Here is a 19,050-nt window from a genome sequence, read left to right as displayed (position 1 = left end):
CATACACTTGGCGAGAGGCGAACAGAAGAAAACAACAACATCAGACGCTGGCCTGGATCGACCTCTCGCAGCCACCAGTGACAAACTGCAGCAGGGCGGCCGATGCAGACGTTGAGCGTCGTATTGAGTCTGATGTTTACAAGGAGACTGCAGAGCTGCCAGAGGAAGAGCTGGAGGCCAACGGCCCCCAGCGCCGGGAAATGCAGATGTGCTGATTCCCACAGCAGATGTTACGAGGGCTGCACCCGATCATGGGAAGGGCTATTGGCAGATACCAATCCCTGAGCACAGGATCTGTCCCAGGCGGATTCAAAAGAAACCTCATTTTGACTCATTGTGGTTCCAATTAGAGGTAAAAGATTAGGGATGTTCTGGAGATCGAATCAGGCCTCAGAACATCTCCTTCTTCTTCTGCTTTAATGGCGGTTGGCTTGTAGCTAGTGTAATGTGGATGTGTGGTGAGGTGGTAGTAGTTGATCATCTAAACAGAATCCATGGAGTCCACTCAGTCAAAGGCTGCACCCAAACAACAACAACAAACACTGAACGTTTAAAAAAAGAGAAAAGTTTCCTGGAGACAGCGTCCAGGAGAGGTCCTGAAGGTACCGACTACGTACCTTCACCCAGCAGGTTGGTAGAAGATGAATCGGTACGTGGGTCGGATTAGACTCACAGATGTCAGCGTTCAGATAAACACATGCTCTTAGGTCGTGATGGAAACATGCAGCGACTCCTCCCATGAATCTCAAAGGCCAAAATCATTTCATTTTTGTGTAAACATGATGCTGGTCCTGACATTCCTGAGTCACAGTTTGATTGACTTTAATGAGCCTTGTGTCATTTCCTGTTTGTGAAACTCAGATTTTTTTTTCACGCTCGGCTGCAAAATCCAAGACGACCGCAAAAAAAACATATTAAACAGACAACGTAATGTAAATAAATAAGCAGAACCAGAGGAAGAGGAGTTCAACAGAGATCTACTGATCCTGACAAGAAGCTGGAGTTAGACACAAGTGTCGGTTAGTGGTAAATCCTGAGACGACTGTGAGGTTGGAGACAGATTACGCTGCGATCCGTGCAGACGTCAGTGGACGGATCAGAAATACCAGCCTGAACAGAGGGCTCTAAATAATCCCCTCAACTTCCACCATCAAACATTTATTCCAACATTTTCTCATGAGAAGATGTTCGAACATAAAATCTATTAATGTCCATAACTTTGATGATAGTATTGATTGCAAAGTTCACATTTATTCGGTGTAACCAGGCTGGATGTCGTCTGCTATATAATTAGCAGGAGTCAGATTTAGCTGTAATGTGAGATGAAGCTATTATTGACATGCTAACGGTTGCTAACACCCACTTAGAGCAGAACGTTGATGGAAATCTACCTGGTTTACTTTTAGACGTCGATACGAGCAGAAACAAGCTGCAGTTAAGCAGCGCTGCCATTAGCTTCACCATTAGCATCGCCATTAGCATCGCCATTAGCATCTATCTGCTCCACAGAGTGTCCGACCACCATCCAACAATCAATAGTCCAAATACTGACGCTGCAGTCTCATTCTGATGTTGTAAAGCTGGAGGACGATGAGATCAGATCAAGGAGAGGATCCAGAACACGAAGAAACTCTGAGAGCGGCGTCAGGATTTAAAAAGTCTGACGACAGAGAAGAGCTGGACAAAAGAAAAGACGCATGAAAGATGAGAAACTAGAGGGAGAAGATGGAGGAGACGCCACAAACCTCTGGAACCAGTGACAACGTCCGATTTCCCAGCTGGATGTTATTTCATTTAGAGTGTCAGACTTTCAGTTTCTATTTCACTGTTATTAAAGAGATTTCCACAAAACTAATATTGTCACTGAGATTTGTGGTAGAGATTTCTAACCAGAGGATGCAGGAAATGAATTTAAAAAAAATCAATCTGAGAATTTTATGAATCTACATTAGATTTTTCAAATCAAGATTTTTTTCAAACCCAACCCTAACTGCTTTTATGAAAAATCTCTTATATAACGAAGTAAAACTGTTTACAAATGGAAATGAACTGGAACTGAATCGAATTAATTCATGAAATCAGAAGTAATACCAGCCCTAGTGTCTGTTTACTGAATCCAGACTCTTCTGACAGTCAGATTCAGTTTGTTTTAGTCATCTTCTGCAGCCTGAAGGTAAAACCTTTAATACATCACAGCATTTTAAATCTAAAATACATCATCAGTCTGATCAGCAGCTCTAGCAGCACCAAGGTGAATATAAGAAACAGAAAATGCAAAGATAATTTCGAAGCAGATTTTCTGGACAGAAGGACAGTGAACCAGGTCGGAGCAGCCCTCAGCTGAAGTAGGGCAGCAGGGATTTTTATACTCCAGTTAACCCTCAGCATCACCAGGAGACGCTCAGTTCTGCCCCACTTTACTGCACCAGAGGGGTGGGACGTCTCAGGACTGTCAGAAAGATTACGCCTCAGCTCTGACGGGCCGAGATAACGACTGAAGCGACGCAGAAACGCGATCTGAAATTCATTCTCACAAGGTGGCCAACAGTGGGGAAGCTTTCTGTTCAAACTGTGGTAGAGGTTTAATGGGCAGTGTCGGGACAGTCCAAGAAAATCAGCTCCAGCGTCTGTCCATCAGACACCGTCAGGAATATCAGGATGTATTTAGCTCCATAAGACACTGCTGTGATTGAGGAACTGGACAGTGCAGCTGTAGTGACAGACCTACTGGGAGCCTGACGGTAGCTGGTCATCTCTCTGCCACAGCTCTATCACAGCTTTCAGAGTTAAGCCTCTGCAGCGTTAGCACATCACATCTTCAACCACACTCTCAGCTCACATCATCACTGTCTGCTGCCTCATCTCCAGCTCCATTCACTCACTGACATGAGTCTAAAAGGAAGACATCTCCATCTCCGTGGACGCTAGGTTCTTCCTCCAATAATCAGCTAATCTGGTGGTAACCATGGTAACCTTCACTAATCATCATCAGGTGAGGAGTTTCCAGGAGGGACAGAAACATGGAGGTAGAAAAACAAGATGAACCAAGATGGAATCAATGTGGACAGAGACGATGGAGACGTAGAGACATCTTGGTCGTCTTCTAAGACTCTACGCATTCAGGACTGGAGACTAATCTCTTCCTCTTCCTCCTACGCCCTTCTTCTTCTTCTTCTTCTTCTTCTATTATATTTCCATACTTCTGCTCTCTCCTCCTTCTATTCCTCCAAAGCAACGTTGGACCTAGAGACATGTTTGTCATCTTCTTCAAATCAATCAGTTCTGGGATGGAGATACTCCTTTTCTCCTTCAACTTCCTCCTCCTTCTTCTTCTTCTGTTCTATTTCCAGCTGTTTGATGCTCCACAGAAGCAGAGCCACTTTGTCCCACAATATTTTATAGTGATGTTTTCATGTAAACACATATTTATTTTTTCCTGACTGTAGGTGCAAAGAAAATAGATTTTTTTAATTCAAATCAACCTTCATTTCAGAGATCTGATGTTGATTCATAATATTTTATTAAATATCTTCCACAGCTGTGGTCTTGTGAGGCTAGAGAAGCAAATCCCTGGTTGTTAATGTTTCTCTGAGGGTTTCTGTGAAGCTTCCTGATCCACTTTGGATCCTTAGATCAACTGAGAAGATGAATCTGCTCCTGTTCAACTGGACCCAAAATCTACTGGCCAATCAGTCGTCAAACAGGACTTCCTGGTAGGTGTTACAATCAGTGAGCGCCTGAGGATCTACAGGGGTTCACATTTAGATTTATCTGCAGCTGTGGAACAAGGGAACAGGTACAACTAGGGATGTCCTGATCTGGTCCTAAATGTCCCAGAGTTGGTCTCCTGTAGCGTCCTAAAGTCTGTCCTTGTCTTCCTTGTCTTCTCCTAGAGTTGGTCTCCTGTAGCTTCCTAAAGTCTGTCCTTGTCTTCCTTGTCTTCTCCTAGAGTTGGTCTCCTGTGTCTTCCTAAAGTCTGTCCTTGTCTTCCTTGTCTTCTCCTAGAGTTGGTCTCCTGTAGCTTCCTAAAGTCTGTCCTTGTCTTCCTTGTCTTCTCCTAGAGTCGACTGGATTCAGTCCAATAAATCTTTCAGTCAAAGTTAATGTAGTGTGGAGAGGGTAGCTGGTACCTTGTGTTCTCTACTCCAGAAATGTTCTGGTCATCCAACGCTGCCATAAACTCCCTAACCCTCTCTGGAAGATTTTTCTCCTTGACGCTGTCTCCAGGAAACTTTTCTCTTCTTTTAAACGTTCAGTGTTTGTTGTTGTTGTTTGGGTGCAGCCTTTGACTGAGTGGACTCCATGGATTCTGTTTAGATGATCAACTACTACCACCTCACCACACATCCACATTACTCTAGTCACTGACTAACGGCTGATTTTATACAGCATTTTAGACACAAGATTTTGCTGCTTCTTCTTCTTCTTCTTCTTGGATATTTTAGCAGCTTTGACGCTAGCCAACCACCATTAAAACAGAAGAACAGGTTTAGACGCTACAGGGACGAGGTTTTAGTTTATGGAGGACCTGAAATAAATAAGTAGAAGAGAGAAGAGCTTTGAGCACTAGTCTAAACCTAAATGTTCCACTCTGAGATTTAACATTAGAGACAGCTTTACCTGCAAGAAGTGAGACAGCAGCAGGAGGACAGACAGACAGACAGACAGATGGCAGGCCTGCATGTCTGATGATGCTGAATTTTAAATGACTTTTAATGGGACGTCAACCCTGAGCAGCCTGCTTCCTTATTAAAGGAGATCAATTAGAAACAAGGAGCAATAGATGCATTAAAGTGGACATTTAAGGAATAATAATTTAAAATTAAACATAAAGTGTGCCAGCTGCTGCTGCTGCTGCTGCTGGTGGTGGTGGTGGTGCTGGTGGTGCTGGGGAGGGGGGCACGCCCATGGCTGTGTAACGCTAGATGGAGGCCACGCCTTGCCTGTGTCAGCTCTGCACGCCCGGCCTCCGGAGCTGCACGGAGAGGATCCCGGCTGGAGAGGCGCTGTCAGCCCGGTCTGTCTGCAGCTCATCCCGGCCCTAACCCTAACCCTGCAGCGCTGCAAGAACCGAACCGAACCGAACCGAACACATGCACGGTGGAAAATCAGCCCCGGTGTGTGTGTGAGTGTGTGCAAGCATCACTGAATGCGTTACAGCCTTTTTTATCCACACACACACACACACACACACACAGCCCTGATCCTTTCTCTGCAGACACATGCACGATCACACTGGATCATTAATTAATTGGCTTCTGTTGCAGCGGATGTTAATTAAGGCTGAACAAATAAAAGCCTCAGTGTTTCCATTCCACACATTAAGGACTAGGTGGAGGAGGAGGTGGGGGGAGATGCGTCCACTAGGTGAAAGGATCGGGCTACTTACTGTGCGGATCCAGGGAGGGTTTCTAGGAGGAAAAAACCGCAGCCAGCAGCGGGCAGGCCGAGCACAGGTGTCCGCAGGGGGAGAGAGACTCCGCGGGGGGCGACGGTCGAGGCTTCGCCGGCGTTTCCTCCGGTTAAGTCCCGGTTTTCACCGACTGCCCTTTTCCCTGATATCCCAGATTTCACTGACTCCCTCCGCTGCCACACTGAATCCCAATGCCGCTACGCTCCGTCAAGTTAGAGGCAGGCAAGGGGATACGGCTTCCGGGAGGGACTTTCACAATAAAATGTCCTTAAAGCTACAGGAAGCAGATTTAAAAACAAAACAAAAGATGATTATTATTATTATTATTATTTAATTCATTTTAAATATTATTACTGTCTAATATTAATAATATATTCACATATTTAACGATGACCATGCACCTTTAAATGTCATTTTACAGATCATCATCATGTAGAGATTCATTCATATACTTTTTATTTATAATCCCAAACTTCTTAAAATTATGAATTAAAGACAGAAAACCAGAAATGATTTATTTCACGTCCAAGTGAGAAAAGCTGAGTCAAATAAAGCTTGTGACCTTTGACCTCCTCACACACATCCACACTTCAGTCGCTTAAAACAAGGTCAACATCCTTCTGTTTAATTTCATTTAAATATTTTTAAAAAGCCTGAAGAATGACTAAGTGTCCTGTAACTGAGGCTCATCAGTCAGCTCACTGACCATCACATGTTATAGGCTAGAAGTATTTTTCACAAACTAGTTGTGATTAAAATGTATTTTATGAACTGATGTAGATAAACAATATTTGTCATGAGTTAAGTGAGATAGAATATGTTTTGCATAATTTCAGAGAAAATAGTTTAGATAAGAGAAGATTAAATATGTCCTGTAACACTTTTTATCATTTAAAAAAACGCATTCTTCTTCTTCTTCTTCTTCTACTACTACTTCCGGCTTCCGGTGTTCCTCAGTCTGACTTGACGCATCCTCAGAGCTACACCGGATCCCAAAAAACTAATCGGGAGCGCGTATCCATACCCTGCGCGTGCCCGCCGTCCTGCTTCCTGTCCTGCCCAGCCCAGAAATCAGCCTCAGCCAATCAGCACAGATGAGGTCACTGCGCCCTGCTCTGCTCTATTCTACTAGACTCTACTCTATTATCATCTGTTATAGTGTACCCTGCTCTACTCTTCTCTGTACTCTATTATAATCTATTAAATCCAGCTCTACTCTACTATATCTACTATATTCTATTCTGTTTTATTCTATTAATGTAATTCTACCCCAACACACACACACTCTCTCTCTCTTTACCAGCTGAGTGCTCCCTCTAGTGGTCACAGCTGGATGAACATTAACTGAACTAGATGATGAAGATGATGATGAAGATGATTAGATCTAAACCTGAGAGTTTATTTTAAGAAAAGGTTCCATTAACTTTTATTAACCTGGAATATAAAGATAGAACAAGATGAAATAAAACAACGCTGAAAACTGGTCAAGAAGTTTAGAAGTCACCATAAAAATATAATTATATATAAATAGAATGTTATTATTATTATTAATAATAATAATAATAATAATGATAATAATAATAATAATAATAATAATAATATAACGGTATATATCATTATTGTATATAATATAAAATAATAATAATAATAATAATATAATGATTAGAAGTAGTAGTAGTAGTAGTAGTAGAAGTAGTAGTAGTATTAAGTTATACACACACACATAGTAACAATAATAATAAATAACAATAACAATATATTGTATAAATGATTATACAATATAATCTGTTATTATTATTATTAGTAGTAGTAGTAGTAGCAGTAGTAGTAGTATTAAGTTATACACACATGTATAATAATAATAAGAAGAATAAATTATTATCTTGTAAAAACTATTATAAAAGATTTATTTTTATTTTTATTATTATTATTAGTAGTAGTATAAAGTTATACGCACACACATAATGATAATAATAATAATTTATTACATTGTGTAAATTATTATACGGGGCGGCACAGTGGCGTGGTGGTTAGCACTGATGCCTCACAGCAAGAAGGTCACCGGTTCGAACATGCAGACTACACTTTCTGTGTGTAGTCTGCATGTTCTCCCTGTGTCTGCGTGGGTTCTCTCCAGGTTCTCCAGCTTCCTCCCACCGTCCAAAGACATGCTGGTTAGGTTCATTGGTGATTCTAAATTGGCCGTAGGTGTGCGTGTGAGTGTGAATGGTTGTCTGTCTCTATGTTAGCCCTGCGATGGACTGGCGACCTGTCCAGGGTGTACCCCTGCCTCTCGCCCGATGACAGCTGGGATAGGCTCCAGCAGACCCCCGTGACCCTTAACAGGACTAAACGGGTATAGAAAATGAAAATGAATGAAATTATTATACGATATACAGAGTACATATAATTGTATTCTACTAATAACAACATATCTTCTGAACTAAACCTCTCTCTACTAAAAATAAATGTGTATATTTTTATATCCTGATATGTTATATTTATTTTATATATATATTACGTTTTTCTCTGTCGTGGTGTCTCTTCCGTCTGTTACAGCTGCTGTCACACGTCGCTGAAATGAAACTTCATGCTGCTGCTGCTGCTGCTGCTGCTGCTGCTCTGCAGCTTTGAATGAAAAAAAAAAAAACCAAGTTGAAATGATAAATGATGGTAAATGATATCTGAGTCTAGACTTTAACATAAAGATCTAAAGTCACCTGTTAGTGTACTGATGGTGTAATTAAACCAGCTGAATGAAATGTTCAGTTAAACTGGATCGAACTAAACACTAAAGAGTTTCTGTTATTTAGATTAAAATGTCAAAATATTAGGAACGCCTGTCAGTTCACTAGATCTACAGAATGAAACTAGTAGAATCAACATCTCTGAGTTATTAGAAACTAAAGCTGAATGCTTTAGAGCAGGACTGTTACATTAGAATGCATTTGATTTGACTGGTGTACCTAATGAAATGGCAAGTGAGTGTATGTGTATGATATCCAACTGCAGAGCATCTGGGCAGAAGATTCAGAAAGGAAGGAAGAGGAGGTGATGCAAGCTGCAGCATGAAAGCCACAGAGTACATGCGTGTGTGTCTGTGTGTGTGTGTTTGTGTTTGATTTCGGTTTTCACAGTTTTTCCAGATGAGCTGCAGATCAGAGGTGCAAAGAGATGACTCTGACCCGGAGGAGGAGTCGGTTGAGGCGGGACGTCCCCTGGCGGCTTAGAATAGAAAGCTGATGGAAAGAGGGAATTATAAAAAAAAGGAAAATAAAAATGTTCCCCGAGCTGTTCTTTGTTCAACTTCTGTTTTAATCACATGTAAATGTTTTATCTGCTTCACGTACGTCAGTGACTTCACAATGTTTCCAGAGCACAACAGTCGAGTCCTGACCAGAAACAGACTGAACACGATCCTTCACCTGCAGTTTAATTCTTCATGAACGTGAAGAACACAGATGATCTGGTTATGAACGCTCGTATTCTGTCAGTGAGCGGATACATCAGCCATTTCCTCCTCAGATTTGATGTTTAGAAGCACGAAAAATGTTCAAATGTTGATGTGGAAGGACGTCTGGAGGACTGGGTGAGAACATCTCCATGCTCCTGGTCTGCAGTGGATCAGTTCTGATCAGCAGTGGTCCAAGGAAGGAGGAGAACCAGAGTCAGTCAGGGTCCTGGACCAGGGATCATTGAGTCTGGTTCTGATAGAAAGCAGTCAGAACACGCCATGATGACCTCTGACCTCTGATGAAACCACAGAGACCTGGAGGAAGGTGGTTCTGGTCTGGAGACAAGCTGGTGGAGACAGTGTGATGTTTGGTCCATGTTCTGCTGGGAGACGTTGGGTCCTTCTATTCATGTGGATGTTCCTTTGACTCGTCCTCCCTCAGCATCCCTGCAGACCATGTCCTCCCTTTCATGGAGACAGGATTCCCTGATGGACTCTTCTAGCAGGATGATGCTCTCTGCTTCAGGAATGTTTGGAGTTCAAGGTGTTGTCTCGTCCTCCAGATTCAAACCAGATCTCAGGTCCAGATCCATGGACGCTCCACCTCTCAACGTAAAGCAGGATCTGCTGCTGACGTCTTGGTGTCAGATACCACAGCTCCACCTTCAGAGCTCTAGAGGAGTCCAGATCCGATGGGTCAGGGCACAACCAGAATCATTCTTGACATATTTTAGTTTAAACAAAACAGTGTACGAGGTTCGCTTCATTAGAGAAGATACAGTCCAGGGTTCACCCTGGACAGGTCTCCAGTCCATCAGAATCACCAGTGAACCTAACCAGCATGTCTTTGGACGGTGGGAGGAAGCTGGAGAACCTGGAGAGAACCCACGCAGACACAGGGAGAACATGCAAACTCCACACAGGAAGGAACCAGTCGGCCATGATGGATTAGAACCTTGTCGCTGTGAGGCATCAGTGCTAACCTAACCACCACGCCACCGTGCCGCCTTTATAGCAAATCTCATTATCGCTATTTCTGAGAATTAGCAGCTGTTAACTTTTCTCTCACGCCTCTGAAACACTTTCTCAAACCCCGCCTTCTTCCTGTGCAGACTCCTCACACCAGAACACTTCGTCAGGTCCAACTTTGATTCTTTCAGAGAGATCCCAAAACATATTTAACTGAAGCACGAGCACCAGGGGTTGGGTTTTAGTGAAGATGTTTATCTGCAGCTCTCAGTGACCGGCGCTGGAGTTTAGGCTTTAAATGGGAACATCTGACAGTAATCTGCACCTCACTGCACCTTTGCACATTTACTGGGAACCCAAGCTGCAAACTATACACTGCTCTGTTGCACATAGTAATTTCTATTTATTCACTATATTTATACAGAATGTTTACACAGTAACTGTTACACTGCCAACTTCATCCGCTTTAGGTCTATTTAGGTTTTTCTTTTTTATTATTGTGTGAGAAGAGAGAGAAACGTTTTTTCAATTTTTCTGCATGTTGTGAACGTATTGAAAAATTGACAATAAAGAAATCTTGAATCTGTCCCCCATAGCAAAACTGGTCTGGCCCAGTGATGGGCTACACAACCCACTTGCCCTGGAGTGTTACTTATGTTACTTCCGTTGAGTGGCTGATGAATTTAAAAAAGTGGATAGCTGGCTGACCGTTGAAAGATTTAACCTTAAATGTTCAGATCAACTGTGATATCTGTCCTGTTTCGACAAGAACGCTATTGTTAAGGGTGATAGTTGATTTTGATTGACATCGATAATATATCATAAGAATATTTAATTTATTTATTTTTATCAAATCAGTGATGTTAAACAACAACTCACTCAAAAATATCGAAAACTTAACTTTAAGGGTGGGATGAGTCCGGCCTCACATATGTGGCCCAGAGGTCTAAGCTGAAGCTGGGCCGAAGACAGTGGTTTGCCACATCTGGGCCATGTCCGGCTCACATGCCGTATGCCAGTGTCGACTGAACGCCACCTGTGCCGGCTTCAAGCCAGATCTGGACCACATGTCTCTGCTATGTGGGACGTGGCTGTGAGTGACCAGGAACTCACCTGAACATGGAAGAAACGGCTCAGACTGATTATATCTCAGTCCTCCGTTGAGATAGAGGGGTTTTCAGAGTTAAACTTCCTTAATTCCTCTTATAAACCGTTAAATAAAATGTGGTCCTCTAAGGAGTGTCCTTTGTCTTTCAGATGCAGGTTTACAGCTGAATCGTTGGCTCTGATCTACATTACTGTGGTTTGGTTCAGTTCCGCTGGACTACACCTGCAGATGTTCTTGTGTTGTCACTTCATGTGTTGATGTCAATCAGGAGACACAGGTGGTGCAGGGGTAACTTGTCCTAAGAGAGACAGACAGAGAGACACAGCTCTGGTAAAGGAACAGGAGATGGACCATCATGAAGAGACTCGACAAGTTAGAGAAAAAAAAAAAGTTTGATTCAGCTTCTGCTTTAAGGATTTATCTGGGCTGAGTTACAAGACGAGCGACTCGGCTCCTGCAAGTCATCCTCCATTTGGACATTTAGACATTTGGACATTTGGACATTTAGACATTTAGACATTCACACGTGAGATCAGTTTCCATCAGACCAGAGCGACTAAAATAGCTTTACAAGAAAGAACCACAGACATATCGATGTTATCAGAGCTGCACAGATCAATTAATATGTGCCACCCTGCGGCCTTCACTTTAAGATAACTACACCTCCAGTTCACACAAACATCCTCCTCCCACCAGCTCCTCACGCTGCTGAACACCTGCAGCTCAACCAAGTAAAGAGATTAAAAACAGATGAGTTCGGACGAAGAGCTGCAAACTTTTAGCTGCAAAACCTCAAAAAAAACAGAAGCAAAGTTTGTGAGAGCTTGTCTTTGTTTGTGATGTGAGACGTTTCATTCTACTGATTTCTCTCTCTCTCTCTCTCTCTCTCTCTCTGTGTGTGTGTGTGTGTGTGTGTGTGGTAGCTCTGTAGCTCTTGTGTGTTTTTGCGGCGTGTGTGGTCCAGCGGTTTCGGAGCTTCACACAGGAAGCTTCCCTGTCATCGCGTTAAGTCACACGTTCCTCCTCAGCCGCCGCCGTGAGTTCTGCTGAGCGCCGGCGGTGCTGCAGACGCTCGGCAGGTTCCAGAATGAGAGCGTGTGTCCTGTGGACGGTGGCGGTGTGTTTCGGGGTCGGGGAGGTCACATCCTCGGGTGAGTTCACGTCTCTGGAAGTGATTCGGGATTAGAGCTCAGGGTTCAGCTTTCAGGGCGACTCGGAGGGAGTTCGGGCGATCTGGGTTGTCCTCCGTGAGACGGCATGTGGTTACAGCATCTAGAAGAAGAGCTTTAACTGAACTGATTCAACTGAATCAAATGTAGAAATACTTTCATGCTGTGTGAGTCAAAGTGCAGATTAGGAGCATTTTTATTTTATTTTTTCGTGTGTGTGAAGCTTCACCAGCACCTTGCGTTGTTTGTTTGGACTCGCTAGATTGAAATGTGCTTTCTCACCCGTCAGGTGGTCAGAGTGTCCAAGCGTCAGAAGTCAAGAAGGTGTCCCTCTCCTGTCCGTCCTTCATGATCAACCACTCACGGTCCAAATACCTGCTGCTCTTCAACGGAAACTTCACCGCAGAAATGCTTCTGAAAAAGGTCAGTGTTTGTACATTTAGTTTGTTTTCTGCTTTCAATGTGCACACACGCTCCGAACGCCTCGGCCTTCGTGCAGCACAATTAGTTCAGATGAAGTTAAAACAAAACGTCAGAACATCTAAAGCTCAATTAAAGGTAACTGCTCTCGTAGGGTCTCGTAGACGTTTCTTTCAAGAAGCTTCTACATCTCCAAGTTCTGCTGCTCGGAGGAAACGTCTCCAAGAGCCTCTACAAGACCAGCTGTCTTTGTTTCAGCTTGTGTTTTATTTTTATTTTATTTGTGGATAAATGTTGACTTGGATTTACTGAGAACCTCCAAAGTGTTTTCTCTGCAGTTACAAGAACAAGACCACAGTATCTCACCTCCTCCAACTTGTTACAGATCTAAATCTTGCGGTGAACAAGCGACAACGTGACGCTGCTGAACTCAGGTTTACAGTAAACAATCCATGCAGCAACCCTGCACAAGATGGCAGCACTGAGTGGAGTTTAAGAGCAACTTCTCTCAAGAGTTTTACCTGATTTACCTGATTTAAGACCCATTCACCCTTTGCAGCCTAGCATCTGCCCCAACTTTGATTTACAGCACATCCGACGTAATTCTTAAGAGACAAGAGGCAAAAAAAAAATAAAAATAAGACGCAAATAAAACAAAAGTCTTGAAAAAGTAAAAACACTGGATTAGTTTCATCACAGGACCTCAGTGTTTAGAGAACTAGGGGAGATAATATGAGGTGTCATTTCTACTTTTTTAAATTACAGACTTGGCCGATTCAAACAGGATTAAGATCACAGACGACCTCTGACATTATTACTAATTACCAGAGGTCCCAGGTTGGACTAGTCCCGTGTGAACAGGGCTGGTGAAATGTTTCTTGAAGCATCTGCACCACGACTAGTTTTACCCGGGGACCTCTGGTAATATGTGATAATGTCAGAGGTTTGTAAAGTAGAGATGACACCACAAACTACCTCCTATATTATATATTACCTCCTGACACAGAGGTCCTGTGATTAAATTAGATTAGATTTTAATTAATCAAGACTTTTGTTCGATTCTCATCTTTAGGGTGTGTTAGAAATCAAAGATTGGACAGATGTCAGGGTACAATGTAGAGATGTCTCTGACCTGTTTAGACAGATAAGATCATTAAATCAGGCATTAATGTGTTCATAAACAAAGGTGTAGCTGATTTGCTGACAGGTCATTCATAATTTCTTCCCCAGGATCAATATATCAAAATATATTTTTTATCATCAATTAGAATTTGCAGTAACTAAAGCTGTCAGAAAGTGTAGAACATCTTCTAACATGCAGCAGAGACACAATTATCGACAGTAGATTAGAGTCAAACACAGAGTTTCTTTGTCCCGTGTGAATACGCCGCATGAAACACAGACGTGGGTCGTTTCTGAATCACAGGACGTCCTGAGGTAAAACTTGTCCCGGTGTGAATAGTGCAGAAAGAGTCTCCGTCTTCTGTTCAGTCAACTCTCCAACTGTTATTTTTTCAGTTACTGTTAGTTTGAAGCCATTTTTTTTTTTTTTTTTTTTTTTTTAAATAAATGTCGTCCTGAAACAGTATCTCCATTTGTCTGTGAAGGTTCTCAGTCATCCAGGTCATGGTATATCCAACAAAGGTTCAAAAAAGGCAACTGGACTTGTAGATTTTTAGAGAAGACGTTTCACCACCCATCCGAGTAGCAGAACTGAAGAAGCTACTCGGATGAGTGGTGAAACATCTTCTCTAAAAATCGACAAGTCCAGTTGCCTTTTTTGAACCTTTGTTGGAAGTATCTCCATTTAACAATAGCACCACATCTGTGAGGCCCAAATGAAAAACTCTGTTCTCTGTGACTCTTCTGATCAGTTCTAGTTCTTGTTGGTGTCGTATCTATCTGCTGCGTGTTCATTATCACTGTATCTGGTGTCTTTCTGCTGCTCTCCTCTCTTGTTCTGTCTCTAACTGGACCGACTCCAAACGATCTTAATGCTTGGGTCTGTAAAGCTTCTTGGGATAACTTGGGTTGTTATTGACGCTAAATAAATAAAACCGTGTTGAATTCTGTAGGTAAGAGGCAGTCGGGAATTTTTAAAGTTCATCTCTGTTTCTTTGTTCGATCATCAGGTCAGAGTTCAGAAATGACAGCATGATTTAAACCAAATAAAAACCAACAGAGCGACAAATGTTCTAGCCACAGCAACGGCCTTGACCAGAAACTTTGGAAAACGGTGGAGACCCTGGTCTTCTGCAGCCCTGACGCTGGAGACAAAAAGTCCGTCAGCTGCTAAATGTTCATCAGAGTCTCTAACGAGCAGCAGGTTGTTTGTCTGGAGAACAAACTGAACAGTAGCTGTGAATCCTGTTGTTTCTGGTCTGTGGTTGCACTTGTGTAGAAGTATAATCAGGATGTGGTGAACGCAACACAGGCATCACAGACAAGAGGCTGAGAGGCAGCAGAGCAACAGGGCAACACATCCTCTTTTAAAACCAGCACATATTATATTTTCTTTTCCTGTCTTTCCACTGCACTTGGAGTCTCTCTGTGTACATGTGTCGTTCTGCTCGTTGTTCACAGGAGCCCAACGCAGATTCATTCGACGTTCAGGTTGAGTTCACAGCGGCTAAAAGTGGAGAGTACGTCTGCAGCCGCGAGATACTGTATCCTCCACCTTTCAGAAAAGACTTTTCGGAGAGTATTCAAATCAACGTTTCAGGTAAAGCACACACATTCTTTTAGAGGACGTTCCCTAGCCCCAAAACAAGTCTCAAACAGGTCTGTGATGAAAATATCCTCATCTTCCCAAAATGTCCTCACGCTCACAGACTAAAACTCAAGGTGGTCCTCAAAAAGATAGCTGCACAAGAACCCTAACCCAAGAACATTGACAGTGTTCCCTAATCCTAACCCTTAACAGCTCAACTAACCTACCACATACAACTACAACAACTGTAACCTCTACCCTCAAACCAAGTCCTAATGAGCCTCATAAAGCTGTGGGGTCCAAACAAATGGCCCGAGAAGGTTAGTAATCCACAAGAGTTTGGGAACAGAACTTAATAACAGGACCACACGCACGTTAACGCTCTACCCTAACACTAAAACCTAGTCTTAACCCTCAAACAGGCCTGGGATGAAGTGAGGGCTGGCCAAAATATCCTCACTTTCCCAAAACATCCTCACTCTAATGGTTGAAAACAGTGATCCTCAACTGGTGGGTCGTGACCCAAAAGTGGGTTGCAGGACTGTTTTCAATGGGTCGCAGGCCTTTGCTTGGCCCCAAAAAAGTGTCATTGGTTCACACTCTTAACAGTAGGTGGCAGTAGGTTTCTCACCACAGAAGAAGATCTGCAAAGTTTGTTTACAGATGCTAATTTAGCATGGCTAAACGCAGGGACGACGCAGATTATGTATTTCTCGGTGGTTGGACTTTTTTATTTGGTGTTTGTGCATGAACGCACTGTTGAGTCTGTTAAAAAGGCTGAAGTCACTGAAGTGAAGAGTTTTGGTTTTAATTAAAATGCAGCTAATTGAACGTAAAAGGGAATAGTTGCCTCTGTAGCGTGGCCACTTACTATCTATTCTACTTTCGCAGGTTCAAACTGAATAATTGTTTTATTCAATACATTTGAGAAGTTGTCAGTGAGAGGTGATGGTTGACATAACCCTAACCCTAACCCCCCGTAACCGATACAGGGAACCCTATGCCTGACCATACCCGATAGTTGGAACTCTATATCTGACCGTGACTGATTTAAAATAACTCTCTAATGGAGTGGCATAAACTCATAATAAGTTTGCTGTTGTGCTTGACTCTTCCCGAGGGTCCCTATATTGAATATAATTTGGTATTTGTTTTTGTTATTTTGATTAATATCGTTCAAATTATTTTAATTTATTTTTTTTTAAAAAACAACAACAACAACAAAAAAAATATGCTTTTTTATTTATTACTTTTTTAGAGAAAAAGGAGCCAATTTGACAACCCGAGTCTAACTTATAGAAGATACAACCTGTGCCTGCGCATAAGTAGCCTTCTCTTTAGGAGTAAGGTTACTTCCTTGTCCCCAAACCTAACCCTAACCCTAGCCCCTGACCATCTCAATTAAGTGCCTAACCCCAAACAAATTAAAACCAAGTCTCAACATGTTTTGAGCCGCAAAAAGTTGTGGGACCCAGAAAAAAAGGCCCAGAATAATGTTAGTAATCCACAAAATGTCAAGAGATTGGGAGCAAAACAATAAAAAAAAATGTCCACACATATATTTATATGGTCATCTTTGTGAGGACTAAGCATTCCTGAGGCCATTGCCCTAAAACGAAGTCTCAAACTGGCCTCACACCGATCCTCTACAGCTTCAATCTTTAAAAGGACCTTCCATTGAAACAAGGTTTCTTTTAGAGGACATTCATTGACATAATGCACTCCCTGGTCCATTTCCTTAAAGTTAAATCTTAACCCTCAAACAGACCTGTGATGAAATAAGGACCGGAAATGTCCTCACTCTGTTGGTCCCAAATGCAACCTGGTCCTCAAAAAGCTAGCTGCACAAGAACACACACAAACACAGAAATATGGTTTTCTATCTTTGAAGGGACAGTGCGTTCCATAGACCCTCGCCCCTTTATCCCAACCATCTCAACTAAGGTCCTAACCCATAACACATTAATAAACTTATGCCTGAAACCAACCCTCTCCCACTGGTTTATGCTACACTAGATATATAATATCTATAAATTCTCTTATTTTCAGAATTCGAGTCTCCAGTCAACAACACATCTGGTCGATCTGGTCGATGTGTCGTTGACACCTGCTCGGACAGACCTCTACGCATCCCAGAGGTGGCGCTGTGGGCTGGATGTGCAGCACTATTCATCTACAGCCTAACGATCACCTGCATTACCGTTGTTATATGGGTACGGATGAAGAGTTGCTCTCCAGGAATCCACTGAGTCTTTTATTTTATAATAAATATTCATAAAATCCTCTCACTGTGTTTCATCCTCAGATGAAGCTGAAGAGGGTGCGACGACACAATGAGGATACAAAGGTGTACGCCAACATCAGACCGGGAGCGCTCAAGAACCCTTACAAAGTCTAACGCCATGATAATGATCAGTTATTAAAGCGTGAAGATGTTGATCACAGAGCTCAGATTAATTCTGTGTAATCAGGAAAGATGATGTTTGTTCTGTCGGCTGATCAGATGTTCTCAGTTTTATTTGAGTTGTTAGTAACTTTGTGTTCTGTCTGACTTTGGTATTTTAATCATCAGGATATTTAACATTGCACATTTTATTCTAAGCATCTTGTATAAATTGACATTTTAAACATTTTGCATTAAAAATAAGTTTGTTTCTCTTCATTAACACTGGATATCCTAATGGCATCTGTCCAGTTCTGGCACAGATGTGAACAGATGTGATATCACTATGGTGTACTCCCCACAAAGGAAGCTAAATTTCTCATTTCTCTGAGATAAAACCGGTTTCACTGTGTTTTTCTTCTCAGTTTCCCAAATTCCCTTCATCTCAACCATCAGAGACTCAAGAAGACTTTGATTCATAGTTTTGTGTTTTGTTTTTCGAGAGCGCAGAGGCAGCTCCAAATAGATTGTACGTGTGTAGATTATGATATTGAAAACACCTTTGTGTACAAATCTATTTGGGATTTTTTTTCTTTTTTTTTCGTTTTTTTTATACCAACCATGGCGGAGTCTGTCTTCGTAGCAGCCCATGGACGAAGTAGGCTAACATGCTAAGGTCAACAGGCTAACTACTACTATAAGGATGAAAATCTGGTTTGGGATGGATCATGGTGATGGTGGGCTCCTCCTAAAGTTCCTTTAATTTAAAATTTTAAATATTGCACCACCTGCTGTCTCTAATGGATCTCTACCTACCGCTGGATCAGAACCATCAACAGCTGCTGGTTGACTTGGAGACATGATCCAGATGTTGGAACAAGATGGAAAGACTCTCATACGTTAAGGAAGGAAGGATAAATGTCAGAGAGGAAGGTAATAAAGAATGAAGAGAGAAAGGAATTCAATTCAATTCAATTTTATCTTTATAGCGTCAATAACAATACAAATCGTCTCAAGACGCTTTACAAAAACCCGGCCTGAAACCTCCAGAGCAGCCTGAAGGCAACGGTGGCAGGAAAAACTCCCTTTTAACAGGAAGAAACCTTGAGCAGAACCCAGCTCATATGGAGGGACCCATCTGCCTAAGGCCAGCCGGGTACAGACAGAAAGGAAGAAGGAAAGATGGAATGAGGAAAGGCTAGAAGGAAGGAGGAGAGGGAGGATGAAGAGAAGGAAGGACGTAATGGGAGGAAGGTGAAGGAAAGAAGGAAGGATTACTTTGGGAGAGAACTACCAGATTAGTTTCTAGTTTAGTTTGGTTCTCAGCTCCAAGACCAGAATCTTTTAAAAGGCTCTCATTACTAATGAACAGACATCACTGATTCATGTGATCATTTCTACTAGTGGTTGAATGAATGAGTTAA

At 42.3% G+C, this 19,050-nt stretch overlaps 2 protein-coding genes across 2 annotated transcripts in view; one reads left to right on the top strand and one right to left on the bottom strand.

Annotated features, from left to right (window-relative positions):
* The window catches only part of LOC311488404 (ras-associated and pleckstrin homology domains-containing protein 1-like), a 64,478-nt gene extending 58,910 nt beyond the window's left edge, over positions 1–5,568 (bottom strand). The window contains 1 exon segment of the mRNA XM_084545072.1: positions 5,390–5,568. The gene's annotated coding sequence lies outside the window, so the exon portion shown is untranslated.
* Positions 5,569–11,919: 6,351 nt separating this feature from the next.
* LOC311487679 (uncharacterized protein) lies at positions 11,920–17,909 on the top strand. The gene is made up of 5 exons (XM_084544032.1): positions 11,920–12,095; positions 12,403–12,536; positions 15,117–15,255; positions 17,293–17,456; positions 17,549–17,909. Exons 1-5 carry the CDS (start codon positions 12,032–12,034, stop codon positions 17,639–17,641), a joined length of 594 nt encoding a protein of 197 aa, XP_084400158.1. The 5' UTR covers positions 11,920–12,031; the 3' UTR covers positions 17,642–17,909.
* The last annotated feature ends 1,141 nt before the right edge of the window (positions 17,910–19,050 follow it).

Source organism: Chelon labrosus (assembly GCF_963514085.1).
Source record: "Chelon labrosus genome assembly, chromosome: 5".
NCBI lineage: Eukaryota > Metazoa > Chordata > Actinopteri > Mugiliformes > Mugilidae > Chelon > Chelon labrosus.
The sequence above is the reverse complement of the archived record's forward strand: the minus strand, read 5'-3'. Positions and strand labels throughout refer to the sequence as shown.